The 18,480-nt window shown below is 38.1% G+C and overlaps 2 protein-coding genes across 5 annotated transcripts in view; both read right to left on the bottom strand.

Annotated features, from left to right (window-relative positions):
• Positions 1–8,031, bottom strand: part of ELOVL7 (ELOVL fatty acid elongase 7) — a 53,136-nt gene extending 45,105 nt beyond the window's left edge. Inside the window, exon 1 of the mRNA XM_040580952.1 lies at positions 7,955–8,031. The gene's annotated coding sequence lies outside the window, so the exon portion shown is untranslated. The remainder of the gene's footprint in view (positions 1–7,954) is intronic.
• The window catches only part of ERCC8 (ERCC excision repair 8, CSA ubiquitin ligase complex subunit), a 52,900-nt gene that overhangs the window by 5,820 nt on the left and 28,600 nt on the right, over positions 1–18,480 (bottom strand). For 2 of the 4 annotated variants that reach the window (XM_040580947.1, XM_040580951.1), the window contains 3 exons: positions 15,612–15,698; positions 8,678–8,796; positions 7,955–8,031 (listed from right to left, as the gene is read on the bottom strand). In XM_040580947.1, coding sequence (XP_040436881.1) covers positions 8,704–8,796; positions 15,612–15,698 — 180 coding nt within the window. In that variant the 3' untranslated portion in view covers positions 7,955–8,031; positions 8,678–8,703. Of the gene's footprint in view, positions 1–7,954; positions 8,032–8,677; positions 8,797–13,563; positions 13,935–15,611; positions 15,699–17,023; positions 17,121–18,480 lie in introns of those variants that run through there. The other 2 variants (XM_040580949.1, XM_040580950.1) reach the window with 2 other exon arrangements.

Here is an 18,480-nt window from a genome sequence, read left to right as displayed (position 1 = left end):
TTCAGGCTGCCCTTGGATTGATCTTGGTCTTTATTGTTTATAATGAGTTCTACATGCATAAAAGATTTCAAAGGCTACACAAGCTCATACATATGAATGCAGCTGAAATCTCTCTGGAAAGATGTGTCATTGTGACATAAAGAACAAACTAAATTACTACTGCTTACAATTCTCTTATACCATTTTTAAGGCAGCTTGTCTCTTTGTCATATACTGAAGATGAGGAAACCAGAAGTTACCATCAAGTATGTTGTTTGTTTCTTCTGGTGGCAGTACTTACATATATTAAGCCACACAAGAATTAGTGCTCTTTGTCAGAACATGCCCTCTGATCCTTCTGGTCTAAGATTTTGCAAATAGCAGAGAATGTTGATGTTACCAGTTAATGTAATAACAACAATAAAAACACAATTAAAAAGAAATTAACTGGGAAAAGCCAACATCATTCCCTTTCTCCCACTCTTTGGTTATCAGTTGGGTGAACTCCTGTCCTAGTATGTTTTGTCTTTGATTTTGCTAGAGGGCCTAGATGCTTCCAAATAGAAACTAATTTATAATAAACCTAATTACTTCTATTTTTAAGGTGGAAATTAAAAAGCCATTTGAAATTTCACTGAAATTCCTGAAAAAAAAGAAATTTGTCAGTCTAGTTTGCCTTATACTCTTTCTTTACAAAGACTTTAGCTAATTCAATCTAAACAGTGAAACAGCTTCTACCATGATTTTATGGTGAGGTAGAAACAAATATTTCAATATCACTGAAAAGGGACTAAACAAAATGCTGTGTAGGAAACCTCTTAATGACATTGGAAACTGCTTTTGATCACCTTGTATAAAGGAAAGGTTCAAATACACATTAATCTTATAGGGAAATCCAGATAAAGTTACAGTTTTGAGCACTTAGACCACTTTTGGCCCCCAAATTCAACATCTATTGATACCTTTTTGAAAATTCCTACCAGTGCCATAGCATTAAGTTTTCTAACCTGAAGCATGCTGAGTGCTCTGAAATGGGAATTTCAGAGCTTTGCTTTTGCAGCTGCATATGTACATCAACCTCTCTAAAAAGCTTTTTTTTTGTTTGGTGTCCTCCACATGGGCCTGATTTACTGCATTCACTCTTCTTCCTCTGTGCACAGGTACATGTGCAACCCTCCTGTCTCCCACTCTGAAAGCACCCAACTCTCAGAAAACTCCCTAGAAAGCTTCATCAAAATCAAATCCACCAAAATATTGTGCCACTGACTTGCTCGCAGTTAGAGGCGTTTGTGGCTCCCCATCCAGGCATATGGCTGTAGCCTGCATTTGTGTATTTTCTACATAGGATCTGCGCTTGTCTTCCTGTCAACCTGTCAAGGTGAACAAGCTATTGAAGCATTATTAATAGCTGAGTTTCAGAATGCAGCAGGCTGGAGTTAAGTGTTAGGGAAATGTGTTTTTCCACAGATGCTTTAAAGGTTAATCTTTAACAATTAAAAGGCTTTTAGATTAGAGTTCCTAAGAAAACACCTTATTTTTCCAAACAGGCTACAAAGAAAGGTGGGGAGGGTGAGAATGGTCTAAGTAACATAAAAGGGAGACTGAGGAGACAGAAAAACAGAAGAGCAATAAACCAAGTAGACAAAGCAGGGGAGTTCCCCTTCAAACTCCTTCCATTATGCTGGATTTGGCTCTGCCAAGACATAGCAGGATTTTCATGTCCAGTTCTGCACCAGAGCTTTCCTTTTTGCCACACGAGGAAAGGCATGGCAAAGTTAATTTTAACTGTTTTGAACCCTCACCCAACTGCAAAGGACATCCCTGTGCCTGCTTGGCCTGTCTTTAACTTAAGGGCCCTGAGGGGCTCAAAGGCTGCAGACTCTGGTGGCTGCTGTGGTGCAGCCCAGGAAGGCAGAGACACAAACAGGGCTCTTTCTGCTGACTGTCCCTGACTTTTCATCTCTGGTAACACCCTTGTCTTCTTGAATAGGTGGTAGCTCTGAGCGGGATAATATTGGGTAGATTTGGAATAATACAGAGTATGTACTTACTTGCAGATTTTTGCAGAGTCCAAGAAAAGGAAATCTCTGCTTTGTGCAGCATGAGTTCAGACTTTATGAGATTTGGGAGAACTGTTATTTTCCTCAAAGCAGTTTTGACAAGAGCTTTTAAGAGAGTTGAACATCTCTGCCATGTCACTGTAATGAAACGTACCAGAGATATCCCCTGTATTTCCTGGTTAATCCTTGGTTATCCTGTAATAATTTAGAATACACCTGTGGACATAATAAAACACTTTTCTTTTTTCTGCTAATGTTAGATGAATGTTTACGCCCTATATTAAATCATTCATATGTTTAATATACCTGTGTTACAGTATCAAGTGATGTGAGTCTGGGTACAATGAAGGGGTTAAAGCTTTAAGACAGCAGAAAGGGAGAGGAATGAATGATGTTACCATGCAAAAGCAGCAAGGTCCAATGTTTGTCAGCTATGGTCATTTGTCCATTTTCTGGGTTAAGGATGGCCTGGGACAGCAAGGACAATGGGACGGCATGGGTTGCAGCTGAAAGCACAACGCAAACACCTCATGAATATTTAAGAGGTAACCAAAAATAAATGTCTGGCTCATCTTCTAAAGACACAGTGATAGAAGTGAGTCTTGAAATTTGGTAAGAGTGAAAAGTTACACCCTGAGCAGACCAGCTTGGAGTAAGGTAGTAAAAAGGGTGCAGATAGTTGATGGAAGAGTAAATGAATGAAGCTTATGCAGGCAGGCTAGGTAAGAATTATGAAATGTACTGAAGAGAAAGGAAGGTAATTTAAAGAGGTGATATGTTGCGGCAATAAAAGTGAAGGCAAAAAGAAGCCAAAAAAGAAAAGGTAAAAAGAAAATAGCTAGATCTCAGCACAGGAATTTTAAAATTCGTGACTCCTTTCATTAAATAGGTGGCAGACTGCAAATGTGGGAGTAAGTGAAGAGGAAGCTATCAAGATGGGAGGTGAAGGAATGAAAGTTAGTGGACCCTGGGCACAAAACAAAGGTTAGGCCAGATTTTATGAATAGTTATACAGGAAAAGTGGTAATATCTCAGTTCTGGATGGAGCAGAGCTTGTAGCTCTGTATCATGGAAGCTGCTGGTCTTAGATATGGTGACAGAAGACAAGGCAGTGAGAACATTCTAGGAAAAATTAAGTAATTTGGTTTGGACTAGTGGAATGATGTTTAAGAAATGATGGGAAGAAGAGCAAAAACGTGAATTTGGGTAAAGATCACAGAGAATTAGCATCTACAACTGAGGATAAACAAGCTGGAAGCTGTTTTATATTGCACAAAGTTATCAACCTGAGAAATACTTTAATATGGCAGCTAGTAGTGCTGCTGATTTTCAAAGATTTCTTCACTACTTCTGCTGTACTTTTATTTAACTAAGTCTCCTTTTAGATAAACCAGACTCCAAACATTTATATGATCACTTTTGTTAATGACTCTAAGATTTTAAGAAGCAGGTGACTGGGTAAAATAAAGATGAACACAGGTCAATTAGAAAATGAAAATAACATTTAAATGCCAGGTTTTCAAGACAACTCTTTTCTACCAACTTTAATGAACAAATGCTGCATGTATGGGAACTAATGAGCTGCTTCTTCATATAAAAATATTGCACTAGGTCCAAGTGAGTTAACAAACAGCTAATATTATTCCAGAAACTGCATGTACGTTAACATGGGGTTACAAAAAAGCTAATGAAACCTCCCTCCCATTCTCCTTACTCTCTGAGTACAGTTCTGCTTTAACATAACCGAATGGCTTTCAGATCAAAGCTCTTGCGTTCTTCTGCTCAAAACACTACCTGAACTGGCAAACCACTGTATGCACCTAAGCACATAGCCATGCCAGCCAAATGTAAATGGAGAAGGAAGCAGAGGACAGGCCTAAGGACTGCCCAGAGAGGTTGGCTGGTGTTTCAAAAGCAAACAGAACTACCAGTTTCAAGCAGAAGATCCTGACTAATAATACTGGCTGAGTAAAGGGTTGAGGACTTCAGTGTAGAGACAGGCCAGGATTAAGCCCTGGCTTGGAAAGCTGTGTGCAGCAGAGAAATGAGATGCAAATTAACAGCAACGATTATGAGCAGCCTTCTGAGGAGAGAGGGTAGGAGCTGGGGACCATGAAACATCTATGTTTAATTGATCGTTAGTAAAACAATGGAGATAGAAGATGGACCGGTGTGAAAGCCACTGCTTTTGTAGCTCCTGCGGACTGGCCCATGTGGAGCAGGACCTTCACGCCAGGGTTTGGGAGATCAGGGCGCCACAGAAGTGAGCACCGGCCTTGGTGATGCACCACTGCAGCATGGAGGACTGTCGAATATGCAAACCCTGTGCATCTTGGTGCACAAGCGGGGCTCTACCTTTCCTTTGATAAACCGGAATGGCTCCTTTGTTTCCTTTCTCTATGTGCTGGTTTTGGCTGGGGTAGAGTTGATTTTCTTCATAGCTGGTAGGAGCTATGTTCTGGATTTGTGCTGGAAACAGTATTGAGAATACAGGGATGGTTTAGTTACAGCTGAGCAGTGCTTACACAGCATCAAAGCCTTTTCTGCTCCTCACATTGCCCCATCAGTGAGTAGGCTGTGGGTGCACAAAAAGTTGGGAGTGGACACAGCCGAGACATCTGACCCCAACTGACCAAAGGGATATTCCATACCTTACAGTGTCATGCTTAGCAATAAGAAAAAGCAATAAAACTAGGGGGAAGGTTGGCAGGGGGGCCACTGCTTGAGGACTGGCTGGGCATTGGTTGGTTGGTGGTGAGCAATTGTTTTCATTTGCATCACTTGTCTTTCTTGGGTTTTGTTTCTCACTCTTTGTTTTCATTACTATTGTTGTTGTTGTTGTTGTTATTATTATTTCAATTATTAAACTGTTCTTAACCCATGAGTTTTCTCACATCCACTCTTCAAACTCCCATCTCACTGCAGGGGGTGGGGAATGAGTGAGCAGCTGTGTGGTGCTTAGCTGCCAGCCGGGGTTAAACCACGACACTCTTTATCTTTATTTTTCTTGTGCCTGTCAAGCTTAATGCTTGAGCAGTCTTGTGAATTACTGGACCACTTTTCATCCTTTGACTTGCATCCCTTTTCCTCTCTCTGGCAGGGGAAAACAACTCTGCAGGCACAGTTTTCAAGGCTACTGGAATATACAATAAGCCTTCCTACTGATGTGAGATGTACCACTGAGACTGTATATATGTTTAGGGTACAAAGAGCAAGCCTTCTCAAGTACCGAAGCCTATAATCCAGCACAGGGGAATTCTGATAAGCAGCAATATAATTCTTATAACCAAAGTTCTGCATGTCTCACAGGTATCTACATTTAATATAGTAGCTCATCGCTGAGTGCTGTTTAAATTACTTTGATATACTTCATTAGTCAACCTAAACTTTAAGTTATCCATAGTGGCAGAACAGGATGAAGTAGCTGTTTCAAACATTCATTTAGGCCCTCAGGTATACTGCTGTCTGCAAAACAAATAAATGTTCTGGAAACTTACTTCATAAACAATGACGAATAGCACTCAGATGGCAAAGTTCCACGCAACTCTAAAGATGTATTTTTTTTCCTTGGGAAATAATTTATGCACTACCTAAGAACATGCAATACTCTCCAAGTAAATGCCAAATGTGACAATTTCCCACAGAAGATGTGCAGAAGAACTCAGTAAAAGGTTCCTGTTGCACTAGTGGCAGTGCAAAACCACAGAACAGCATCAGACTTAAGATGACTAGCTTCAACTCACATAAGCTGTAATCCATGATGCAGGTACAAAAATATATTCTCTGGGCCATATACTCCACCTGGAAAAACTACTGAGGCAAATGAAAAGAGTTCCATTCAAATCTACTATTTTATAAAGTCCCAAAACATTTTTCTCATGTTTGCTAGCATGAGAATCTTAATCAGCCGATTTCCTGAGGTGTTACAGAACAGTGTAGGAGGCGACAGCAACAGTAATTAACTGTTGAGCAACGTGAGACACTCCCTACTGACTGCCACAAAACATGAGAACTTTACATATGTATACGCTTCCACACACCTACTGATTTTATCTTTTATCATAGGAAACACGGCTCCCCAAACTGCTGCATTCATTGAGCCCTACTTACACAGGTGTCTACAGAAAATAAGGAAGAAGAGTATTAACACAGTAATAACATGGTCTAGCTGTGGAAATGTTAAACTCCATATAGGTGAGTTGATGCAGCATCCCAGCAAGGCACATTAGCCTCTTGTGGGGTTGCTCAGTTTAAACTCGAGTTAACAGCTCTGTATTATGCTGCTGCCTGCAGAATAGATGTTCCCTAAGTTAGAGGAAAGGATTCTCATTTTCCTCTTTCTGTTCCCTAGAGTAACCCTCTTTCTTAAAATGGCACCCACAGGTTAAAGATCCAGCGTACAGACCAAGATGTATTTGCATGGATGAAAGTACAACATGGCAGGCAGGCACTGATAGCTACAGTTTCTTCAGAGGCCATCCTAAACTACTAACAGAGAGGATTAAGAATCAACTTTAAATTTTAAATACAAATGGAACTGGCTGGCTACCAGATGCAAGCTCTCTCTTGCCAATGATCTCCAGCAAGAGCATAATGCATTTCTTAATTTATTATGAACACGTTTTTTTGAGCTAACTTTAAAAATATGATTCCAAGTTTTCTTAGAATGTTTTAGTAATTCTGTTGGAGGGTAAGACCTGTAACTAACACAAACCAAGTATCCTGTTAAATAAATGCTTTGTAGTCAATAGAAGTGGAAAATGCTCCCTGCCTTTCAAATGCAGCTGCTGAGAGCAGCAAAATAATGTTTTAGTAACATCCCCTTTCTCTGTCCCCCATGTTAACCTATTTTGTATTAAACAAACGTATATTATTTTTGTTGCTGAAAACATTACCCTATTCTTGCTTAAACATGTTACTCTAGATTACAAACATATGGCTGCAAAAATAACTGGTTAGACTGATTTAAACTGCTGATGTTAATCTGCAATTCGGCATGAGGAAATTTACTACAAAACCTGTTTAGGATTGCAGAAGCATCTCTGTCCCATAGCTGCAAGAAAAGGGTGGATTTGTAGTCTTCCAAGTGTACAGACCTCAGGGAATGAAAGAAAGTCTCCTTCTTAGCAAAAAGTTAAAATTCATAACTAAAAATATCCTGGTTTCTTTCTGCCTTAATTTGAAAGGAAACAGTGATAAAATGAGTATTAAGAACAAAGCTGTATGCCTATGCAATTAAAAAATTATTTCATATGTAAATAGAAAGCTGCCTTAACAGCCACAAATATATTTTTTTTTGAGTCTCTTGAGCTTCATGCAACTTGGCAGGACTGGGCGTGGTTAAGGGTTGCCAGCGTGGTGGATGACATCGGTTAGGTGTCATCTTGGCAGATTGCGTGGGCTGGTGGGTAAGGCTGACTACACAGCACACAGATATTAGAAGGGATGAAGACGTGGGGAGTAGTTATACAGCTGCCTGAATTCCTGGCCAGTCAGTCATCCCTTTATCCTCCATTCCCACTGTTTCTATGGAATACACTAAAAAAACCAAACAACAAAGGGAGATGGAAGAAGGCATGTCCATTTCATAACTCAGCTTTAAACACACAAAAGGACTTTATCAGTATATTTTACATACTTTTGTTGAGTATTGTAAGCATTAACCGCTGTCCACTGAAACCAATACACTGCCTTCAAGAACAACTCTCAGGTGCCAAAACCTCAACATACACCTTAATGGCTAAGCACATGGCCAATGTTCTTTTTTTCTAATGGACTACTTTAACCATGTTAGTGCCTATGTTTTACATATTTTATGTATTTATCTAGACAGTTCCCATGGTTTAACTGTTATGCCTATTTGACTATCACTTGTATCATATACATCACTTGTACTAAGCTAAGAGTAGGCTTACCCATTCGTTGTGGCAGATCCTAGGCCAATATGCACTGAAGAGCCTACAATTTTCAACTTTATGCACCAGACTTTTCCCTGCATTACAAAATGAAGTAGGAAGAAAACACAAGAATTATCCTCTAAGTGCCAAAGCAGTGGTATTTTAAATATAACTGTATCTTGTGTGGATATATATATGTGTGTGTGTATACATATGTATCTTCCTGTATCTCCATTCAAGGTAGGATAAGGACTACAACACAAGGCTAAACATAAAAGAAAAAAACAAATGTAACAGTCAATTCTACTGATGTTCCCAAATCTAAGAATTTTTCAGCTTTACAATGACAGGGGTCTTAAATTCTAGTCCCTAAACTGGTTGAGCAAATGAGGAACTCATTTAAAAAAAAACAACAGTTGTCTTGCACAGTGAGAAGTCTGGCCTAACTAAACCCCCCCAAAAAAAGGTGGCAAACAAATCTGTGTATCTTTAGTCTCATCAGCCTGTGGGTTAAGAGTGAGTATATTTGGGATAGAGAAAAAGGCGCAGGGAGGTAAACTCATGGTGTTAACTTGTTCTTCCCACTACTTGGGACTTAACCGTATTTGAATTCTCATATGCTAATGCATTCTTCCAGGTCTGGGTACAGGAGGAAAAAAAGAAACAGGTTTCTGCTTTGATATCTCAATATCAGATTCTTTCTGAGCATCATAACCTAGACATAAATAATCAGAGTCCTACCTTAGTGTCTCTATAGAACTAAACTTTCACTCAAGCTGAAGGAGGCTTGTCTTAGGCTCTCTGGATTTCTTCAAGCTGGGCTGGCTCAGACTGACTCCCACATCCATTGTTTCCTTAGGCTAGAAGGGAAAGGAAATTCTTTGATCTCTTGTAAGAACAAATAAAATATTTTCCCTCTTTTGGTACCTGCTGTATCAAGCTCAAATAAAAATCACTGCTTTGGCAGGCAAAGCAAGTCTTCTAAGCAACAGTCAATTCCTGGAATGGCCTGAAAAGATGAAAGCACTTCTCTACATATTCTGATACAAAGCGTGACTACTAAATCACAGTACTGCTACTGCAGTAGGAGTGCAGTCCATTCCAGCTTAAGCTCTCTTTAAACAATTAAATTTCTTACTGTTTTTAACAGGAACTTAGAATCCAGCTATCAGCTAGTTGACTCTCAAGTGAATAACTTTATTTCAACATGAATACAGCAGCCCTTTGACAGCTGACTGGGGTTTCAACTGTGTTTTTTTCTGACTGACATAAGGATAGGAAATGCAATTAAGTTTATACTACCCTACTTGCTGCATTTCTGGTTCTGAAAGAGATCTGATACTATTAAAATAACATTCTATAAGCACAGAAGCAGAATAGGCATAAATGACGGGGAGGACTCAGGTTTAATTATCACATTTAACTTACACACAAGCAAGAGACGCACAGTTGCAACTGACATCGTTGGCTTAGTACTTGGTTCTTTCCAGTGAAAAATAACACACAGCATACCTTCACTGTCCTTTAAAATGTTTCATTTAGAAGATACCAACGCTTTACTTAGTAATTAAGTACAGCCACTGTAAGAATGCAGCAGAAAGAAAAGAATTTTTTTTCCTTTAAAAAAACTTTAATAAATTTACCACATTTACAAGAAACTAAAGTACTGAAGGACACTGTAACATATACGCCATTATTCAAAGTAGAATTTTCACAGAAATTGGTGTTGGAGATGCTAGCTAGTACCAAGAGGTTTTAAACCTTGCAAACTAAACACCACCCATCAACTACTGCTATTATATGGAAGGTTTGCAGGTGCTGGATTGTAGAATGTGCCTGGATTCTTGCCCAGGTGAGAGACAGATGTTTCTAACTTTCCTCATGAGAAACACCTCTCCTTCCAGCACAGGACAACAGTCAGCAGGGAGAATGATGACATCATCAAGTGATACAAGAAGGGACTTTGGAAAGATTCCTGTGTAAAAGACGCTAGCTGTCAGTAGGAACAATAAACCTCCAAGGCAACTTATTTCTATTTTCAACTGTTTGGGATAGCTTCAGACACTAAACCAAAAGGTGTCTGGGTGGATAGATACTTGGACAAATAATTCCCAGCCCACCTCTTCCTGAGCTAAATCCCACATTGCATTCACGGTGCAACTTACACAAAACTCATATGCAAGCAGTTACTCAGGAATAGTATTGAAAATGAGCCCCATAAAAGTATAGAGGAAAGTTTCCACATTTCCAGATAGGTCCCTATTTAGGGTTCTATCTGGAAGAATTCCATGGGATATAGCCCTGATGAGAAGCAGGGTGCAGGAAAACTGGCTGATTTTAAAGGAGAGTCCATTCCCACATGCAGGAAATAAAGCTGGAAAGTTAAATCTGGCGAGGAATATGAAAAGCAAAACTAAAACCTACAGGTATATCAGCAGTAAAAGGAAGACTATGGACAATGTGGGCCCACTGCTAAACAGGGCAGAGGAACTGGAGACAAAGGACACAGAAAAGGCTGAGATTCTCACTGATTCCTCACCACAGTCTTCAGTGGCAAGACTGGACTTTACCAGCCCCAGGTCCCTGAGACTACTAGAAAGTCTGGAGCAAGGAAAGCGTACCCTTGGTGAAGGAGGATCAGTTAGGCAACACTTACACAACCTGGACGTACAAAAGTCCATAGTGCTTGAGTGGACGCACCCACAACTGGCAGATGCCATTCAGGATCATTCTCAATTACCTTTGAAAGGTCACAGTGAGCAGAAGAGGTTTCTGAGGACTGGAAGAAAGCCAAGGTGACCTTGAAAAGAAGGAAGATCCAGAAAAGAGAGGTCAATCAACTTCACCTCCATCCCTGGGAAGCTGATGTACCAAATAATCCTGGAAACCACTTCCAGACATAAAGAAGGTAGCAGTCAGCATAGATTATGAAGAGAAAACCATGCCTGACCAACCCGACAGCCTTCTGTAACATGACACTGAGCTTGGTGGATAAGTGGAGAACAATGGATGATGTGTACTTTTACTTCAGCCAGGCTCTCGACAGTCTCCCAAAACACCCTTATAGATAAGCTGACATAGTACAAACTAGGCAAGCGGACAGTGAGATCAAAAAATGGTTGAAGGGCCAGGCCCTGACGGTTGTGATCAGTGGCATAAAGTCCAGTTGGAGGCCAGTCACTAGGGGTCAATACTAGATCCTGTCCTGTTTAACATCTTCATTAATGACCTTCATGATAGAACAGAATGTGCCTTCAACAAGTCTGCAGGCAATACAAGACTGGGAAGAACATTTGATATGCCAGATGATTGTGCCACCACCGTTCGTTCAGAAGGACCTCACCAGACTGGAGAAACAGGCAAACAGGAATCTTGTGATGTTCAATAAAGGCAAATGTCAAATCCTGCACCCAAGAAAGAAAAAACCCGTGGACCAGAACAGGCCAGGGACCAACCTGCTGGAAAGCAGCTTTGTGGAAAAGGATCCAGCACTCTTGGTGGACACTAAAGGAATCATAAGCCAGCAATGTGCCCTTGCAGCAAAGAAGGCCAACAGCACCCTGGATTGCATTAGGAAGACCACTGTCAACAGTCTGAGGTTTGTGATCATTCCTATGAGAAAAGGCTGAAAGAGCTGGGACTTCTCCACCTGGAGAAGAAAAGGCTCAGAGGGATCTCACCAATGCATAGAAATACCTAATGAAGCCAGGGGAAGGGACAATAAAGAGGAGGAAGTCACTCTTCTCAGTGGTATCCAGCAATGGGGCAAGATGCAATGGGTGCAAACTGAAATACAGAAAACTCCATTCAAATCTAAGAAGAAACTTATTCTAAGAATGCTCGAACACTGGAACAGGTTTGTATATTGTAGAGGTACTCAAAGCTCAACTGGACACAAGCCTGAGCAACCTACTTTAGGTGACTGCTTTAAGCAGGGAGGTTGGACTAGATTATCTCCAGTGATCCCTTCCAATCTCAATAATTTTGTACTCAAAGCACAGAAAAGGGAACTCATTTGACAAAGGCCATTCAAAAAAACCAAGAGAATTAATGCAACATTCTTATTTATGGGTTTAATTTTTATGATTTCTCACTTTTGTTAATGTAATTTTTCTACCTCTCCTTTTTTTATATACTATTCCTAGTCCACCATAAAGCTGGTGGGGGTTTTGATGGGTTTGTTTGTATCAAAATCAACACCATTTATAGGCATATAACAGGTGAAAATTTTATTGAAAAATGTAATGCATTTATTCTTTGATAAATCATAGTAACCAAAGTGAAAATCTTAGTTAACGAGCACATTTTTAGAAATTCAAATACATGCACTGCGGTTGGCATATGCAAACAATATGCACAATTGTAACACGCAAAAAAGTAATCTTTAAGACAATCAAAATGTGTAGTCTTTCTTCAAATCTGTTCCCCAGTTTTTCCAATTTTAGAAGGAAGAGCCACCATAAGTAATGAAAACTACAATTTTCATTTGTAAATTTTCAGAGGGAAAAAATAGAAAATTCTCTTTTCTGTTTTGTAAAGTGACAGTATCAAGCTGGTCTTTAACTTCAGCTGGAACTTCTGAAAGTCTTCCACCCTGCAGGTATCCACTTAATAGTGGGTCTCTCCCAGCAGCCACGCACTACATACGAAGTTTGTTTAATTACAACATTCCCTTGATATGCCCACTCCTCACTTCATAACAGTTTACAATGCTAGACTATAGATTGATACAGAAACTGACAGCCTATATCTTGTATAGATATTAAAATACAGAAGCACAGTGATTTAATTCTAAATTGTATACTAATCAGAGAAATAATACAGTACACAAAGATTATATTATCTTTCATTTAATTATACAATATTTTTTCATTTTGTCTGAATGTGTGGTCCTAGTATCTTAGTATCTGCTCTGCTTTGGAAGGAATTTCTCCTCTATACAGCTGCATCTAAATCTGATGGGAACCTCTACCTCAGCTCTCAGCCTGGTGACTGTACTATGTCTGAAGCACAAATCAGCGATTGAGATGATACAATAACCCCACAAAGCTCCTGCCTTTCAAAACAGAGCAGGCATCAAGATCACAAATTCAGGTGAAACGTTTTGAAGTGCATTCAGTACTTCTACCTTGACATGTGATCCACTCTGCCTTGTACTGTACCTCAGGCCAGTTTCTGTCCAGGAATTCTTCACATTGGCTAGGGAAGTGTGAGATTCATACATAGAAGACTGATCTTAAAAACCTGCTAACAGGAGCAACAAAAACTCTAATTAAACTGGTTTATATTCTTAACTTCCTGGGACTAAGATTCAGATATTAGTTGATGGGGTCACCATATACTTGAATAGATGATCCCTGTTGCACCTCCTTTTGAACTAAATACTACACCTATGGAAAAACTTACACAAAACTGAAAATGAAAAAGAGCAGGCATAAAATCCTGTTACAGGCTCTCACGGCACATAAGCACTTGAAAATGGATGCAGTCTGTTCCATCTAGACACTGAAAAAAATAACTTGGAAGTATCCCTGAGCTAGTCCTCTTTCAGGCAAAATCCTGTGTATCATGTCTCTTGGAAGTGAAAGGTTGACTTATCTATTAGTGGTATCAGAAATAATGCAGTATTAACTGGTCCCAAGGGCTTTTATTTTTCCTTTATCAGCTGTTCAACAATTAATAAAGTATCAATGTGTAACTGTAAGTATGAAAGTCAGTAAGTATGAAAAAGTAATCCTCTAGATTTAACTAACAGAGAACTGAAACTGTGAAAGAACAGAGAACAATGGAAACTTATTTCTGAAAGACCTTGCTCTAACAGAACTGTACCAAAAATCCAGTCATAATAAATCCAACAATATCCCAGTTCTGCAGATAAAGGCTGTAAACACAGTGCCTGAATGTCAATTTTATGCCAGCACATAACTGAAATTCAGCCTTCATCACTGCTGCTCCATGCGTCTTCATATGCTGGGTTTAAATGCTGTTGAGGCAGAGACTAAAAAAAAAATAAAAATTCTCTCAGTGGTTTGCTTAATTAAAAATACTAAAGTCAAATAAGGGCAATGCTAACAGCATTCCTTAAATTACTATATGCAGACAAACTATTCTGTCTCTCATGGGTACTGGACTTTTTTAACCACTTCTTTAGCCATTATACAGATTAGAGACAGAATAAATTATGAAAAAAAGTAGTACTCTAACTCAAATTTCACAAAAAAATATCTGGAGCACTGACTCAAAGCTTTACAAATGTCTGATATAAAATATAACAGAGGGAAATTACTGTGTTTGTTTTGAGTCATTGATTTTAATTCATGATTTCCTTAACTGAGCACTACTGTCTCAAGTAGTCCTGGCCTCTATCCACTTCCAACAAATATTTCTCTCCTCCATCTCCTTAGGGTCAAGCTAAAGGATTTGTGCAGCTATGCAGTGCACTGTATCACGGAGACTCAGGATAAAAAAAAATTCGTGTTTATTTCTATCCTGGATTCAGATTCTGGTCATATAGGTGCTCAAATGGCTGTTCTAGCACTTGAGAGGGAGCAGAAACCAGTGGCCTGTGGACAGCAGAACTGCTCCTTTCAACATTGGTAAACAGCAGCTGTAGCTTAACAGATTTTAAAACAATGGCACATATCACATATCTCCACCATGTCAAATTTAAAGGGGCAGTTCTAATCAGAGCTGGGTACATAATCCTATGGGTTTTTAGTTTTCAGACTATGAAAAAACAATGTGCACACATCAGAATTCTCACTTACAGAAAAAAATGTTTACTTCAGGTAAACTAAACACATTTTGAGCTTAGGGTATCTAACTAGTGAAGCCACTTTTTTCTTCTTTGCTTAAGTGTAGGATAGTTTATAAATCAGTTGTCTTAAAGCAAAGCAAATGTTATAAAAAATGTACATTTCTTATACTTTCACCATCCAAAATGGAAGATTTCAGAAATTTTGAAAAGTGGAACTTTTGTATGCTATAAGTTAAAACATTAGTATATCCTGATTCTTTAACATTATTACAGTTTGCCAAACTTCGATTCTGTGAATGGCTTCAGTTCCCTAAAATCTAGGATTTTTTCCTCTCAAACTGTTCACTGAAATGTTTGTTGCCCAGCTCTAATACTCAGAGAGAGGAAAGTACTCTCTTCGAAAATTGCAACATATGAACTTCCCTGCAACAGCCTTAATGTCTTGCCAAAGATACTAAAATGAGCTCATTTAGAACCTTCTTCATTATATTTCTGCATCACAAATATTTGGGTATGGAGTGTGGCATCCCCAATCTTACTGTTTAATGCACAGTATATTCTTGAACAATTTAAAATACAGTATTTGGCACCTTTCCAATTCCACAATGGCATAAATCAGAAAACCAGTTTGGAAATTAAGGAAACTATAGAAGTTGAAAGACTGATAGACAAATGGCAAGTACTACTTTTAATTAAGTGAGAAGCTAGAATTCTGCAGAAGATTTTACTAGACTATGGAAGAAAACGTCCTCTTGAAACCCCACAACAATAAAAAGATTGCACAGAAGCAATAGGTGATTCTTCTCAGAATTGTTAAAAATTTTGATGGTGAAACACATACTTCATATTCAATTTCAACACCACCTTCTCAAGTATAACAGCCATAAGAAGTATAGTCCAAACTCACAAATTCATTACCTTTTCAGAAACGTAATCATTAACTGGCTCTCGAAGAGCTGGTATCCATGCAAGGATATTGCAATCTTTGCTACCACTATAGAGTTCCTTTAAAAAAAACAAACAAAAATTAACTTCTACACAAATTTACTAAATAGTGACATAGACACAATGTTGGGTGAAAAACGTGTATGAGATACTGGTTAAAAACAAAGAAAAATATAAAATTTCTAACTTGTAACATAACCTTGATAAACATTATTTTAAATAATATGGAAACCAAGTAAGTTTTTATATTTTTCCCAGACTGGTCACCAAAACAGCACTACCCACATTTAAATTAATGTTATTGTTTTTTCTTCTTTCCTTTCACATCTCCTGAAAAGACACCTATTCTAACAGTTAGAAAGCTTAAGAGATGATTTATGTTCAATAGAGAAGAAAAAAGAAAAAGGGAAAAAAATTTTTATTATTATTAAAAAATATGAAGGAACTCAAAAGCATCTAGTAATACATGTTAGAAAAGTGCATATGTATGGAACAAAGTAGTATTAAGTAAATTTAGTTTCAGTATGCCTAAGGAAGGAAAAGAACAAATAAAGAACAATTTGAAGCCTGTATCCTGTTGGGAAGGCAGAGATCAGAAAGACTGATTTATTATTTTTAATATAAATAACTCTTATTTATTATGGTAATGACTAAAGAATGAGATCCCATTGTGCAAGGCACCCTGCAAACACATGGAAATAAACAGTTTCTACACCAAACGGCTAATAGTCAAAAATAGCTTAGTTTTCTTCAGTCTTTATTAAAGGAAATACAGACTTCTCTGTCAGTTTAAAGTGAGGAAATTTTGCTAATGAGAAATACTACACCAGCTTTGGAGTAGACTTTGTACTAATAATGCTTCTATCTTCCAAATCACTATTTAAATGAATTCGCATAAAAATATTCTCATATGCCTTCAGTCTCAAATCATACTCCTGCATATTATATGAAATGTCTGAAAACACTTAAGTATCGCCACATTTTCTGACTGCCTGAGTGAAACATGAAGTATTTTTTCTGTATTCAGGCTGACAGTATGAAAGCCTTGCTTTAAGCGTGTTGGCTTTTACACTTGAACTAGCAACACTGTGCATATATGCACATTATTGATACATTGATTCAACAGAAGCGCAATAAGTTACAGCTCTGTCTTTGCAAAAAGTCTCCTCTGTTATGTATATTTAATTCTAGAGCTGCATGAATTATGCTGACAGTTAGTGCAGGAACTTAATGCCTAATTCCTATAAATACTCATTTATTTATGTGGGTAATCTTAATCAAGAGAACTGACACACTCACTTTTGTAAAACTGGTCCCATGCATGAAGCATCATGCATAAAACACATATAAGATTAGAATTTAGAATTTTATGAGAGAAACATTCTACTTATCTTGTTTAAAAGAAGACAGGTCAAAGTTACACCATGGTATAGGTCAAATCCCACTTTATCCTGTCAGCAGTACTCTACTTAGGCCTCCTGTCTAGGATAAAGAACTTTAAAACTAGAACTTTAAAACCTCTTCCCACACCAAAATCTCTTTCTGAACAATGTCACATTGACATCAGTACACTTCAATTTAATCTTTATTACCTCTTGTCTCACTTTCTGATCCTGGCATTGCAGTATCTTCAGTTAACATGCACTGCATTGAGTAATACTTATAATTAATTATAATTATTACAGGCTGAAATGGTGACTCATACCTTAAGTCAATCAAAAGAAGAGCCACTGAGCTCCATGTATATTTATGGTACAGCATAGGACATACATGTATATTGTACCGTAAACGTGCATAGAGCATGTTTATAGTACAATATATGGAAATACAATGCTTTAAGACTCTGAGGAAAGATTGCAAATAAAACCTGATTTAACTTTCTTACCACTGGATTTGCCAAATACCTTTGCAGAAATGTCACTAGCATTTCTTGAACAATAGAAGTATCTATAGATACTTCTATATATAGAGATATAGAAGCAAAACTATTTCCTGACGCACACCTAATATTTTATGACCTGCTATTTGTGCATGTTTACTCCATTTCTTTTTTCTGAAAGGGAAAGGTAGGTCTTCTTTATGTAAATTATTTTAGCAGCTAATATGGCACAATGATATCTAGTGTATTAGATCCAACAGTAAACATTATCTAAAAGATTGCACAATGATTTCCTCTTCCACACCGCCCTTGAAATTACCGACCTCCTATTAAATAAATGGCTCTTACCAAAGGGCAAAATTCTGCACCTGTTCCTACTCAAGCAGACTAACATCTTATTAATTTTACAGAGATACTCATGCAAGAACAATTTAGGCCAATAATAACATAGTGGATTTCATGGCTCTATTCTCAGTACGTCAAAAGCCATACATACACACATTAACCAAATCTTACACCATTCTGTGCAGACAGCTCCACACGGTATCTCAAACACCACATAAACCTGCTCATTAATTTGGACCTCATAAGAACAGATAAAGACTAATATCATTGGATTGCAAATAGTTGCTTGGGTGTCAGCGATCATATTGATTATATGGCTCTGAGCAAACAGAAGACATTTTTTACCTCTAATACATAATTATAACAATGTTAAAGCACCTTTCAAAGTCTATTCCAGTTACAAGGTGAAACAAAGATAACTAAAATACAGTTAATGAACAGAAAGAACATGATTGGCAGCAACAATATCAATCAGAAGCTTTGAGCACAGAAAAAAATAGCACGAAAATCTAAGGACTGGGTTTGAGGGTAGGACAAAGCCAAAAATCACTCAAGCAGGGTTAAAGACAGCAGAAAAAGTCCAGAAGAGTATTAATATTAAGAAAACTCTTAACAAGA

The sequence above is a fragment of the Falco naumanni genome, chromosome Z, assembly GCF_017639655.2.
Source record: "Falco naumanni isolate bFalNau1 chromosome Z, bFalNau1.pat, whole genome shotgun sequence".
In the NCBI taxonomy this organism is placed as follows: domain Eukaryota; kingdom Metazoa; phylum Chordata; class Aves; order Falconiformes; family Falconidae; genus Falco; species Falco naumanni.
The sequence above is the reverse complement of the archived record's forward strand: the minus strand, read 5'-3'. Positions and strand labels throughout refer to the sequence as shown.